Source organism: Pleurodeles waltl, chromosome 12 (genome assembly GCF_031143425.1).
Source record: "Pleurodeles waltl isolate 20211129_DDA chromosome 12, aPleWal1.hap1.20221129, whole genome shotgun sequence".
Taxonomy (NCBI): domain Eukaryota; kingdom Metazoa; phylum Chordata; class Amphibia; order Caudata; family Salamandridae; genus Pleurodeles; species Pleurodeles waltl.
In genome coordinates, this window is record NC_090451.1 from 516,859,246 (window position 1) to 516,872,959 (window position 13,714).

At 45.5% G+C, this 13,714-nt stretch overlaps 1 protein-coding gene across 1 annotated transcript in view; it reads left to right on the forward strand.

The window, feature by feature from the left end:
• Positions 1–2,482: 2,482 nt before the first annotated feature.
• The window catches only part of SPMIP8 (sperm microtubule inner protein 8), a 155,618-nt gene continuing 144,386 nt past the window's right edge, over positions 2,483–13,714 (forward strand). The window contains exons 1-2 of the mRNA XM_069217389.1: positions 2,483–2,889; positions 5,776–6,063. Of these exons, the coding sequence (XP_069073490.1) occupies positions 5,859–6,063 (205 nt within the window). The 5' untranslated portion in view covers positions 2,483–2,889; positions 5,776–5,858. The remainder of the gene's footprint in view (positions 2,890–5,775; positions 6,064–13,714) is intronic.

Below are 13,714 nucleotides of genomic sequence, written 5' to 3' on the forward strand. Positions count from 1 at the left end.
TGCGAGCACGCAAACATTCTGTGCATTACACATTCAACTCTACACTGTCTCGGCTCCTTTGATGTATGCCCCCACTAAAGGTTTGTGCTCTAATCAAATGTACATTTTGAGTGCAGTCTGCTGGGCTTATCGCCAAAAGAGCCGAACATTATTTCCATTAAGGTTTTGATGAGCTGTTCACACTTTACCACTGCACTCTGTGTTTGCGCAAATTAACACAGCATCCCACTAACATTACTCTGCCCTGATAACTCAATCAGTGTTTAGGAGCCATGACCAGGAGCCACAGGAGCGGAGGGGCGCTTCACATATAATAATGAGGAGAGGCAGGGAAGGCCCTGCTGGTTGCTACCGCTTTCATGGGACTTCAGGTGGAAAACACTATACATAAATATCGTAGGAAAGATGCAGTGCTCGGGAATCCCACAGAAACAGAAGCACAGGTATACATATCTCTTCCCACTCCACATACACAAAGCACACACATATAAGCACATCAGGGGCATGCAAACTCAAACATAATTACACCCACAAAGTCATGCTTATTGCAGCGCAACCTGATGCATGAAACTGGCAGCTTAACCCATTAGAACCCCGGCAGTTGCTGTGCACTTCAACCACCATTACTACCGTTAGGCTTCAGTTTTTAGGAATGCAAATAAATGAAAATTAGGCAGACTAGAATTACGATCAGTGCTTAATTTGTGCTTGTTGTTTCCAGTGCGGAGAACCACCACTTATTTTTGAGGGCCAGCGCTTATTTTTCTGCCTCAGGCATTTATTCCTAGCAAAAGACACATATGGGAAAGACAGAGGAATGAAAAAAACGAAAAAGAGTCACAAAGGGAAAAGCAGAAAGCTGCAAGAGTGAGCTGAAGGAGGCAGGCAGTGGCTTTATATGGATTGAAGAGGCCAAGATGGCTTCAGGATTACACTGCCTCAGTATTCCATGTTCGCACATTTAATTGCAGCAGCCGAAAGTTTAAGAGGAGGGATTTGGGCACCGGCACATTTGTATTTACAAATTAAGCACTGATTATGATCCCCCCCACCCCCCTGAACCCTCGACCACCCCCCGAACCACCGACCATCCATTGGGGAGCAGATCGTGGGGGCTTACCTTTAAATCAGGGAGAGTGAAGAGACATTGATGCAGGCGGCGAAGGTAGCGGGAAGCTTCCAAAAGACCATTTAAAAGTCAGCTGACTTTGCATCCCACTACCGCAAGTGTGTGACGTCACCCCGGCTCCGGCTCCAGGGCAGGAAACACAGAAGGGGGTCTCTGGAATGGGAGTCATGCGCAGCAAAGCTGCTATCGCGCATGCTCCAGCGGACCTCTTTTGTGTTTACCAAACGGGACATAGTCATAGAGTCTACGTTTAGGAAAAAGGCCGCCATGGAAGTTCTGCCGGGCCACGGGCCATACTATGAGTACCACAGGATTAACCATTATACTTGGTGCACACGCCATGCAGCATGGCTCATCTTAGGGGCCCTCTACCATCCAGATCCACATAATTGGGCCTCTTGGAGGTCTCAGAGACCCCAGATTTATTGTACACCGACCCTTAATCATGTTATCACTAGACCCAACATAAGGGGGGTCATTCTAAGTCTGGCGGAGGCCGCCCGCCAGACTTCCCCCTCCGAAATACCGCTCCGCGGTCGAAAGACCGCGGAGGGTATTCTACGTTTTTCCCTGGGCTGGCGGGCGGTCGCCAAAAGACCGCCCGCCAGCCCAGGGAAAAACTCCCTTCCCACGAGGATGCCGGCTCGTAATCGAGCCGGCGGAGTGGGAAGGTGCGACGGGTGCTGTTGCACCCGTCGCGTATTTCACTGTCTGCCAAGCAGACAGTGAAATACTTGTAGGGGCCCTCTTACGGGGGCCCCTGCAGTGCCCATGCCAGTGGCATGGGCACTGCAGGGGCCCCCAGGGGCCCCGCGACCCCCCCTACCGCCATCCGGTTCCCGGCGGGCGGACCACCGGGAACTGGATGGCGGTAGGGGGGGGTCGGAATCCCCTCGGCGGCGCAGCTAGCTGCGCCGCCTTGGAGGATTCAATAGGGCGGCGGGACACTGGCGGGAGACCGCCAGTGTTGCCGGTCTGACCGCGGCTTTACCGCCGCGGTCAGAATGCCCTGCGGGGCACCGCAGGCCTTTCGGCGGTGCTCCCGCCGACCCTGGCCCCGGCGGTCTAAGACCGCCGGGGTCAGAATGACCCCCAAGGTAGTTTACTGCTCTGATGTGGAATATTAATGGCCTGTTAGACTGCATTAAATGGAGCACGATGGTATGGTATTAACTGTATTGAAATGAACAGGATACACAGCCATAGCGCTTACTATTGACCCGTTACTGATACTTTTAACGGTTTGGGTGAGAATTGCGATCCGAAATAGGTAATGACGGCAGAATGTTACACATTTCCCAGTCACCAAAATATTTTAGAATATTTGCGCCTTTGCAGTTATTTTCAGACTGTCGCTGTTATACTGCTCTGGCCCCTCCAGGGGTTATGTGTAGAGGACAACGCTTGAAAGATAGCTAGTGTAAGCGGCCTTCTGTAGGAGCGGCTACCTAAAAGTTAAGCAGTGTGAACAAATGTGTTTGAGGTAAGGACAACTTGTCAGTGCAGCATTTAACATTTGTGTTCCAGAACCGTTCCCTGTCAGATGGATGTGGTAGTCTCGAGTACGGCATAGGTGTCAGCTGGACCCTTCACGGAGTGCTAAGCCCACTGTCTTTGTCCAGCTCATGTAGTCCGGGCCTTGAAACGCAGCCATGGGAACAGTCTATACAGACCGTGCTGCCATGGGAGCCGTACACAGGAGGCGGGACTTAGGGCTGAATGAAAGGGGTCGTGCGTCAGAAGGTCCCTGGAGAACACAGGTAACTTGTATTTTTTTCTTGCGAAGCTCGTTGTCTGCGAAAACAAAATGTATGCTAACCCGCTCTTTCCATGCCACAAAAGAAGCTTCACTTACAAGCAAACTCTGTAAAACCTGCTATCGTTTTGCAGCCCCGTGCACAACCGGTTGTGGTTTTCTCAGCACTGTGCTGAAAGGACTGATGTGAATGTCGTTAAAGTCTGCTGATGTAATGTACAAACAACACTTTTCACACTGCCACCTTTCTGTGTACGATACGTTTCACGATGCCCGTCTTTCCTGTAACGTTGGTTTCTCTGATTTATGATGGCCAAAGTAAGTCCGGCACCTCACAAGGACTATTTGTTGTACAGTTTCGATTTTGAACCCATAATTGATATTTTGTCTATGTACTTTACCTTTGAATTTAATTCCGTTCTATAAAGACAAAGTCTATCGCATTTCGGAGATAAAATGTACCTTTTTATTAAAACATTTCATGGTGCGTATGTTTCGAGAGTAGGTAAAGACTGCCAGTCCTATCCAGTCTTCTCCTTTCCATACCAGCCAAGACACTAGAAGCTGTTCAGAGTCCCCAGGTTTGTCACCTAGTCACATGCCTAGCTCGTTCTTTTTTAGCTTTGTTGCTGTGAATGCCACTCGCCAATTCCCTTGGAGATATTAGAATAAGGGGCCCATGCATGCTTTGTGTAACTGCCAGCGTTGTGAGTGAGGAATGAAAGCGCCACAAATTTCATTTACCTTTCTCCGCAATAATGAGCCGTCTAATATTTTCAGTGATGGCACGTTTAAAACTCGATTTTTTTTTTAAATAATCAGCCACGTACTTTAAAGGTATCTGTGTTTTCAGAATAAATATCACTGCTGTGGCTCATTGTAATTAGTCTTAATGCATGAGACGGGTTTTCTGGAGAAAAATCTAACACGGGTCTTCTTATTACAAACCCAAGTAAGGTTCTAAGACAGCCATTTTGTTCATAAAGCTGGACACCAAAAGCAGACACACATTTAATTAGTAAGGGTTTCTCAACATTAAAACATATTAAATCTCTTAAAAGCAGCAACATAAAACAAGTTAAATTGACAACTCCGTGAAGTTCATAGTTAAACGTTTTTTTAATCTTCCACTGATCCATTCATTTAAACCTGTATCCATAAGCATAGCTGGCAGATGGACGAAATCATATCACCCTCAACCGGCTTTAGTTTTCAAGATAATAGTCCCACAATGCAGCCATAAACATGGGCTCTAATGTCCCAGCAAGCAAAATGATTTTGAAGCTACACTGATATGCCTGAATGTAAGTCGAGAGCCTTTGCCTCTGTGTGTTGCTTGCGTGTCTATGCATGCATGTTGTCTGTATGGTTAGGTGTGTTGGACAGGTGAGCAGTGAACTTGTAACAGTTTTTGTTTGCTTGAATGTGTGTGTCCTTTTATGTTGTGCATTTCTGTTTGTAGAGGACTCAAACGTTGATCCTTGGTGGGCCTTTCCTAATTACACTTGCATTGTACTGCAGGAAGATGTTCAAGAGGGAGAAAACTGAAATAACACAATTTCAGATTAAAAATCACAGGTCTCCCGCCTAAATCAGGAGTATTGACTTGAAGCTCCCTCTTAATTCTTCAAAAACTCCAGAAAATACATATAGAACACAATGGTCAGAAAGCTATTTAATCTGCCAAATTTGACTTGCATCACACAGCCCTTATATCAGTAGACTGGCTGCCTGTGGCTCAACCCATCACCTTCAAAGCAGTGTGCATCGCAAATCAGCAGTATGGAAGGGCTTTCCATACCGTGACAGGTTGAAGCCAGCGTCTAATACTTGGAGCCAGATGTGATACATTGATACAACTTAAACTCTCAACCCCTGAGCTCAGGTTCTTAACTGCCAGTTGTCCCACCCTTCTTCCCAGTTGTTAGGGTTGAGGCCGAGTCAATTTATAGCTCTTGGTGTCCTCTTAACAAAATGAGAAGACGGCCCTAGTGAATATGTCACCCTGTTAGCTATAGACAGCTGCTCTCAAAAAGGTTTCACTGACACTATTCTGAATGTGAAAGTTAATACTCAAGCATTGTAACGCCTTTCCTCCTGCACGTTTCCTTTCACCATTTATATCTGAGTCCCTAATTCAATAACATCACAAGAGCATCACTCCAACCTTTGACAGCAGCTACTTTGCCCATGTCTTCATTCAAGGGTATTCCAGGCCAAATATCCCTTATTCAAAAACCGATGAGCTCTAAAATAAAAGTGAAACCAACGTTCCTAAAGTGGTTCTAAAAACTAGGTCATAATCATTAAAGACATCTGAAAATATATTAAAATTTACATGACTCTGTTGTCTCACCCTGGTAGAGTGGAAGGACTCGTGACTGGCTGATGCTCAAGACTAAGGATAATTTAAGACGGGGGCACAACTGGACTCCTAACTGTGAATGTGTTTGGGAGATGTAATGTTACTGTAAACTGTCCCGCTATGGGATTTTCCACCTTACTGGTGAATTATGTTCTCTCCAGTCTCATGTGAGCTCCTCTCCACTTTTCCACTACCTTCGTTCCTGTACACTGCTTACACTTTCCTCCGCCTACTCTTGCTCTCTGCCTCTTATCTACATTTTTCTTTTCTCTCTGGTAAAAGACACCTATTGTTCCAGGCACACAGCTGTTTTCAAAATGTCTGCTTAGCACCTTGTTTGAATTCTCTTGTAAAACAAATATTGCTCATCTTCTGCTTGTGCCAAGTGTTGCAGCTGTGCAAGCCATATTGTGATGTCATAACTGAGGATAAGCGTCTTATGAAGGCAGTGTGTGGGAGGGCCAACTTGCTTGTCAGCTCTGAATGATACAAGCTTGCAGTAGCACATGTTGTTCTTTTTGATAGATCCCAGGAGTCAAGACAGCACATTCTCTGGAAAACTAGTCTTTGGATAAAGCAGAATCCATCACTTTGGGTGATCTGCAAAGATGGCTGAGTACCAGATGGATGGACGATGGGGACAGTGGGGAGGCAGGCAAAAACTACAGCCCAAGTGCAAGACTCACATGCTTGCTGGGGTGAAAGAAGTGCTGTACCACCCGCTCCTGCCCACCATACGACGCATGGAAGCTGATACCATGTCTGGAAAACTTAGTGACGAGCACTCAAGAACGACCACCTGCTGCACGAAAGGTAAGAAAGGGTCATATGGTCTTTGAAGGAGTCAAATAGTTGGAAGAGCAGAAGAGAGATCTAGGATGTGGCTGGTATGTGCAGAGAGCAAGAGAAAAGATAAGTAGAGGTTGCGGTAGTCAGAAAGGACAGAGAAGACAGGTGGTGAGCAGTGAACTGAAAAGAGGTTTTAGCACAATAATTAGATTTATTAACATGACTGCCATGCAAATTTATATAGCACAATCATCTTTATTCTCTTCCCATTGGAAGTTACACGTGCCACCTGGAGCACACGGGTTTTTCATGCAGTCTCTTCCTACAGTTCTCACAAAAATACAAAATAAATCCTATACGTATCATCTCACTATCCAATACCATTAACACTCTATGGCATCTTCGTATATACAGACAATAGCAGAACTCTGCCAAGACGCACCTCTCCCCTCCCTATTATTGCAACCACATGACACAGCTCGCGTGAAGTGAGAGCTCCCAGGCTCTTTCTTCAGCCTCTTCAACTGTATAACTTCCTGGTGCCCACAAAAATACACACGCCACTTCCACAACACACTACCACAACATATGCAGATACCCGCAGCACCAGCTAAGGCCCGTCACATCCTCGTCCTTACAACCAAAAACGGAAATCACTAGAGAAAACACATTTATTCTTAAACAACTGCTGCCAACTCAGGACACTCAAACACAGATTTTACAGCTATTGCTTCCCTTTAGAAGAGTGGATTAATTTACCCTCTCCCCTAAATGTAATCCAGCAGTAAACACCATTTAGAGCAAGTTGGCCTGTTCCAGTTCTTAAAATCCATCTGGCTGAATGGTGCATCCCACCTACGCAATCTTCTCAAATTATTGAACGGCAGCCCACTTAAATTTCCTCCACGAACAACATGGCACATACCTAAAAAAAACCATAAATATTCCCATTGCAGGACACCCGATCTACCAAAGCACAGAATATAGAGGTGAAGAGAGATGCAGAGGGTTGGGAACAGGTTTTATAGCTTTTTTCTGGGGTAGGGAGTTGCAGGTACTGTGAGGATGGATTAACATCACCCCTTGGTTAGTATCAAGGATCCTGTGACATGAGGTAGGGAAATGTGGTGAAGATCTGTTTGACAAGGGGGTGGCAATGGCAAAATCTTAACTGGTTGTTTCGTAAGAGTGCATGGGTTGTGGTTAGTTGATATTAAGAGCTAATCTGCCTGGGACATGTAGTGGTAGCTCGTTTCTTGGCTAAGTTGTAGGTCGGGGGGCTGGGGTGACTATTAGGGCCACCATGTCTGATGAGTAACTGACTGCTGGGGATAGAGGAAATATACAGAGATGGTTTTAATCTCTGTTATGATGGACTGATTGGTACAGTTAGAATTATAGGGGAACTCAATATCCCCTCAGGAATCTGTCCATCGTTATAGAGAATAAAGGATGTCTAGGGATAATTACTGCAAGCAAGCTCAGTTGAATTAAAGAAATGTCTTAAATTCAGTAGCTCACTCCAACTCCTTAACAATCCTATTGTAAAATACTTTGGTTTCACAAAACGCGTCTTGAAGAGTGCTCAAAACATGCGTTTATTCCATGCACATTAGAGTACTGAAAACAAAACAAGGAAGTGTAAGCTTGGTGAGAAGTACTGTTCCTAGCTGGCTTGACTACAGCCCTCATTTGTTATACAATTGTTATTTACAGAAACGAACAAGTTATATAGCAGGTGGCTCACAGAATAGCCGTATACACATATATTCTTTGCTAGCCAACAGCAAATGAACATTTTTAGGTCGAGCGCGCAAGCACTCTGGTGGCCTGTTGTAATCTCTCTGTGGGCTTTTAACCACACCCACCTCAAACCCATCACATCACTCGTTCTTGGGCTTGCCTTTCAAAAATCCTTTGTTATCATTGGTAAATGCTTTACGTTTGTCCCTCCTTGCAACGGTTTGGTTACCGCCTACTGCATCAGCCCTGTTAGATGGATAAATGCATGATTGCTGATACGCTTGACTGTGAGCAAACTTTTTTCCTTTTGTGTCTCTCCTTTGCGCACACGCTCATGACAGCCATGGAGCTTTGAATCATCTTGCTTATGTCAACTGTTTTATCTTTCATTTTCAATTTATGTGGCAGGAAAAGTCCAGTTAGGAATTTACAACATTAACTACTCTAACTAACGCAAGACCCATTGCAAATGCTTGTTTATCCTTATAAAGAGGAGAGTGAGCATTATCAAGACAATATATAAAGTAATATTACCCAAAATCTTGCAACATGGACAGGAAGTGTTGGTGAAAAATCCTGCATGAAGGAAGCCATGGTGAACAAGTGTGATAGAACACATTCTTATCTAGTGAGAGATAAATCCATAGAGTTACGAGACAAATCCATAGAGTTACAAGACTATCTGCTGCGGAATACATCCCATACAAGGGCTTGAGCAAGGACCTAAGATGTCAAGGTAAGAGTGGGAGTTACAATGTTAATCCCAGAGTGTCCACTACTCAATCACTGCTTCACAAAGCAAAGTCTGCAAAACTGTTCAAAACATACATTTATTCCATATGTAATTATAGCTATCAAAATGAGACTAAAAGTATGGTGTAAAGTACAGTGTTCAGATGATTTGAGTACATTAGTTATACACATTATTTACAGGACGTCAGTAATGCCCGACACTCATTACTGACGTTAACAGGCGTGCTTCTTGGATCTCTGTGCCGGATAACTGCTAATTAGTAAGCCAGTACATGCATGACCACGTTCATAGATGACCGAGTAGTTCACGCTGTGGGACTAGCACCTTAACTAATTATACAGGTTTGAGAGAAGTTCCTAATAAAATTAGGCAAACAGTCATTTATTCAATAATTGATGTTCCTATAATTTCAGGATTCATAAGAATTTATTATTTCATGATTTCTTTTTACCATGGCTGTTTGTGCTTTGTAAATTCTAATCAAACCCTCATGTTTATGTTACAGGATTGTGGGATATATTACTAAATACTTGATTTGGCTCCACAAGGACCAAAAAGTCAACTTACCCTCGGCTAGCATTCTATTCTCTATAGCTGCGGTTCTTAACCTTTGGTCCGAGGACCCCTGGGGATCCGCAAGGCCTACCCTGAGGGTCCGTAAGGATTAGTTACTTACCTGTAAATCCTAGTTCTCTTCCAGGGATATCCTCATCAAAGTCATAAACATTGAATATTCCCGCCTTTGTGCGGGGACCCCGGAGCACGTATAAAATACACACATATAAAGTATGAAATATGCACGAAAAAATATATATAGCATTTGTAGTAGACATATCTTTCATACTAAATTCATATATACATGTGTAAAACAGCAATGCAGACTATAATCATAAACAAGCTAAAATGCTTTATTTCTATGGGGTATTTTTTTTAATTTTTTTTTAAACATTATAAATTTACAAAAGAGAATAAATATCCACCCAAGCCCCCAAAACTGAGCTTAGGGAAATAAGCAGCAGCAATATCTAGAGAAAAAAGAGAAAAACGACATTGAAAAACAATGGAGCATTCTTAGCCAATAGGCTGCATGCAGGTTAACACAGGAGAACCATAAAAACTTTGGGACCGTGCCTTTAAGACCCCGAGCACCTCCAGTATCCCACCATGCCTCAGGGGTGAAGGAAAGGTGACAGTTGGTTCACAGTTAGGTCAGTACTTTTTTACGGTGACAATCTGTGAAACTGATTCGAAAGACAGTCTGTCCTGCACTTCTAGGAGACGTGCGTCCGGGGAGGAGGGTGGGTTGTTTATGACTTTGATGAGGATACCCCTGGAAGAGAACTAGGATTTACAGGTAAGTAACTAATCCTTCTCTTCCAGGGGATCCTCATCAATAGTCATAAACATTGAATAGATTAGCAAGCCCATCCCTAAACTCTGCGGACTGTCTAATAGAAGAGCAGGAATAGATATGTATTATGCAAATAAATTTCTCAGAGAGGCCTGCCCAACCTGGGCGTCTGCTCTTGCATCTGAATCTAAACAGTAATGTCTAGTAAATGTATGTACAGACTTCCATGTAGCAGCCTTACAAATCTCAGAGATTGGGACATTGTTAAGGAGGGCAGCAGTAGCCGCTTTTCCCCTTGTGGAATGCGCTTTAGGCCTAGCTAGTAATTGTTTATTAGCCAGCTGGTAAGTATTAACAATACAAGAAACTATCCATCTTGATATCGTTCGTTTAGATGCTGCCTCTCCTGTCCTCAAATGACCATAATTTACAAACAAGTGGTTGGAATGTCTAATCGATTTTGTCTTATCCAAATAAAATTTCAGCACTCTTTTCAAGTCTAAGGAGTGCAATGCTTTCTCCGCCGGAGTCTCCGGATTGGGAAAGAAAGTCGGTAAAGATATAGTTTAATTGATGTGGAATTCTGACACCACCTTCGGAAGGAAAGATGGGTGAGTTCGCAGAACCACTCTATTGTCGTGAAAAACTGTGTACGGTTCTTTGGAAGACAAAGCCTGAATCTCACTGACCCTCCTCGCGGAAGTAATGGCTACCAAAAAAGCCGTCTTCCACGTAAGGTGTTGTAAAGAGGCCTTGTGTATGGGTTCGAAAGGAGGGCCCATAAGTTTTGACAGTACTATGTTCAGTTCCCATGGAGGAGAGGGTCTCCGAATAGGAGGAAAAACTTTCTTCAAACCTTCTAAGAAATCCTTGACTACTGGTTTCGTAAAGAAGGATTCCTGAGAAGGTGACTTACGATAGGCTGTAATGGCAGACAAATGTACCTTAATAGATGATACCTGCAGACCGGACTTTGCCAGATTAAGTAAATAAGACAGTATGACATCCTCCTGAGCCCGTATGGGATTGTGCCCTTGTTGACAGCACCATATGTAGAATCTCTTCCACTTAAAAGCGTAAGAACGCCGCGTGGAAGGCCGTTTGGACTCTTTCAAGATGTTCATACACTCCTGCGAGAGCCCTAGGTGTCCATACTGCAGGAATTCAGGAGCCATGCTGTTAAGCTCAGAGAGGGTAGGTTGGGATTTAGAATCCTGCCCTCCATCCTGCTCAGAAGATCCGGTCTGCACGGCAGCCTCCTGTGAGGTTTTTCTGAAAGGTTGAGGAGATACGTGTACCAGAATTGACGGGGCCATTGTGGCGCTATGAGAATCATTCTGGTTCTGGATTTGTAAAGTTTGTTGATCACTGCCGGTATGAGGGGAATCGGTGGAAAAGCGTAGAGAAATATCCCTGACCAGTCGATCAACAGGGCATTCCCTCGAGATCCCGGACGGTAGAACCTGGATGCGAAGTCTGGGCATTTCTTGTTCACTTCGTCTGCGAAGAGATCCAATTGAGGTCGACCCCATTGAGCGAAGATGTCCTCGACGACTTCGCCGTGTAGGACCCAATCGTGTGCGTTCTCTAGGTGTCTGCTCAGGAAATCTGCTTCCACGTTTTGTTGACCTGGCAGGTGAACCGCTGTAATTGACATTCCTCTGGCCAGGAGCCAATGCCATATCGTTTGGGACTCTCGAGATAGGGTTAGGGATCTCGTTCCCCCCTGTCTGTTCAAATAATACATTGTGGTTGTATTGTCCGTTTGTATCAGGAGAGATTTCCCCTGAACCAATGGAGAGAAAGACTTGAGAGCCAGATGGACCGCTCTGAGTTCCAGCAGATTGATGTGGTAGTTCCTTTCCTTGTCGGACCACAGGCCCTGAGCTTGGAGGGGACCCAGATGAGCCCCCCATCCCTGAAGAGACGCATCCGTTACCAGAGTGTCGGATGGAACTACCTGGTGAAACGGAGAACCTACTGACAGGTGAGGTCTGTGCATCCACCATTGCAATGACTGAAGTGCCGCTGTCGGTAGTCGCACTCTGTTCTCCCAGCGACCTGTCCTTTGACTCCAGTTGTTCTCCAATGCCTCTTGAAGGGGCCTCATGTGCCGCCTGGCATTTGGGACAATGAAAATGCATGAAGCCATGGAGCCCAGTAGCGATGTCACCTGACGGGCAGTAGGTACGTCAGCTTTTAACAGGTCTTGACACTTCCTGTGTATCGATAAGTCGTTCCTCCGAAGGATACACTCTTTGGAGCTCTGTGTTTAGTATAGCTCCCAGGTAGTGAAGGTTCTGTGTTGGAATCAAGGTTGACTTTTGGTAATTGATTTGAAGACCTAGAGACTCGAAAATCCTGAGCACAATGTCCCGATGGCTTCTCGCCTGATCCGGAGAGGAAGCCTTCAGTAACCAGTCGTCTAGGTATGGGTAGACGAAGATCTTTTGTTTTCGAAGATGTGCCGCTACCACTGCCACACATTTCGAGAAGACGCGGGGGGCAGATTTCAGGCCGAATGGTAGAACTCTGAACTGATAGTGTTGTGAAGCTATTTGGAAACGCAAGAATTTCCGATGCTTGGGAGCTATTGGGATGTGAAAATATGCATCCTGCAGGTCGATGGAGCACATCCAGTCTCCCTGATGTAGTTGCGGGAAAATCTGGTGAAGGGCTAGCATCCTGAACTTCTGTTTTCTTATGTACTTGTTCAGCAGCCGTAAGTCCAGAATTGGTCTGAAAACGCCCTCTCGACCCTTCTTCGCCACCAGAAAATAACAGGAGTAAACCCCCTTTCCTCTGTCCGCAGGTGGAACCTTTTCTATTGCTTTCTTTTGTAAGAGGGCGAGAGCCTCTTTGCGCAGCAGGCTGAGATGAGATGGAATGCATCTGGCTGGTGGCAAGTGTGGTGGAGGCTGTCTAAAAAGAAGAGAGTAGCCATTTTCGACAATGTTGAGCACCCATTTGTCTTTTGTGATAGGGTGCCACTCGTGAAGATAACCCGTGATACTTCCCCCCACCGGAGTGGTGTACAGTGTCGAGGGAAGCGAGATCTCATTGTTTGGCCGGCGCTTTCGGTGTGGACTGTTGAGGTCTACTTGACCCTTGCTCCCTTGTGGGCTTACGAGCCTGAAAAAGGGGGCGTCCTTGCCGTTGTTGTGGCCTTTGGGACCAGTGAGGGGTTTGAACCCTCTGCTGGAATGGGCGCCTGTCATAAGGCCTGTACCTCCGCCTGAAATCTTTCTTTCTTTCCAGGCCTACTGCCCTCATGGTGTCCACCTCTGTCTTCATGCGGGCCATCTCTTCATCTGCATGGGTACCGAACAGCGAGTTCCCGCTGAATGGGAGGTTTAGGATGCGCTGCTGTGCTTCCTGCTTTAAACCAGTCAGTCTCATCCAGGAAGACCTTCTAGCACATATTCCATGCGCGTACCCATGCGCAGCTAAGTCCGCCCCATCCGCTGCCGCGCTGATAATCTGGTTGGATACCAGGCATCCTTCTTGCAGGATTTCTTGAAAGTCCTGTCTGTCTTCTCTGGGCAATTTTTTTGTGAATCTGTGGAGGGAGTCCCACAGAGAACAGTCATACCTGCCCAGAAGTGCAGAAGCGCTGGAGACTTTCATTGCAGATGCCGCCGTACCGCACATCTTTCTCCCCAGAGAGTCTAGATGCCTGCTCTCTTTATCCGGGGGGAACCGTGAAGGATGATGCCACCGAGTGGGTTTTTCGGGCTGCGGCTAATATAACAGAATCCGGTGGCGGATCCTTTCTTAGGAATAAAGGATCCTGTTCGGGAGCCTTGTATTTCTTTTGAATCCTAGCC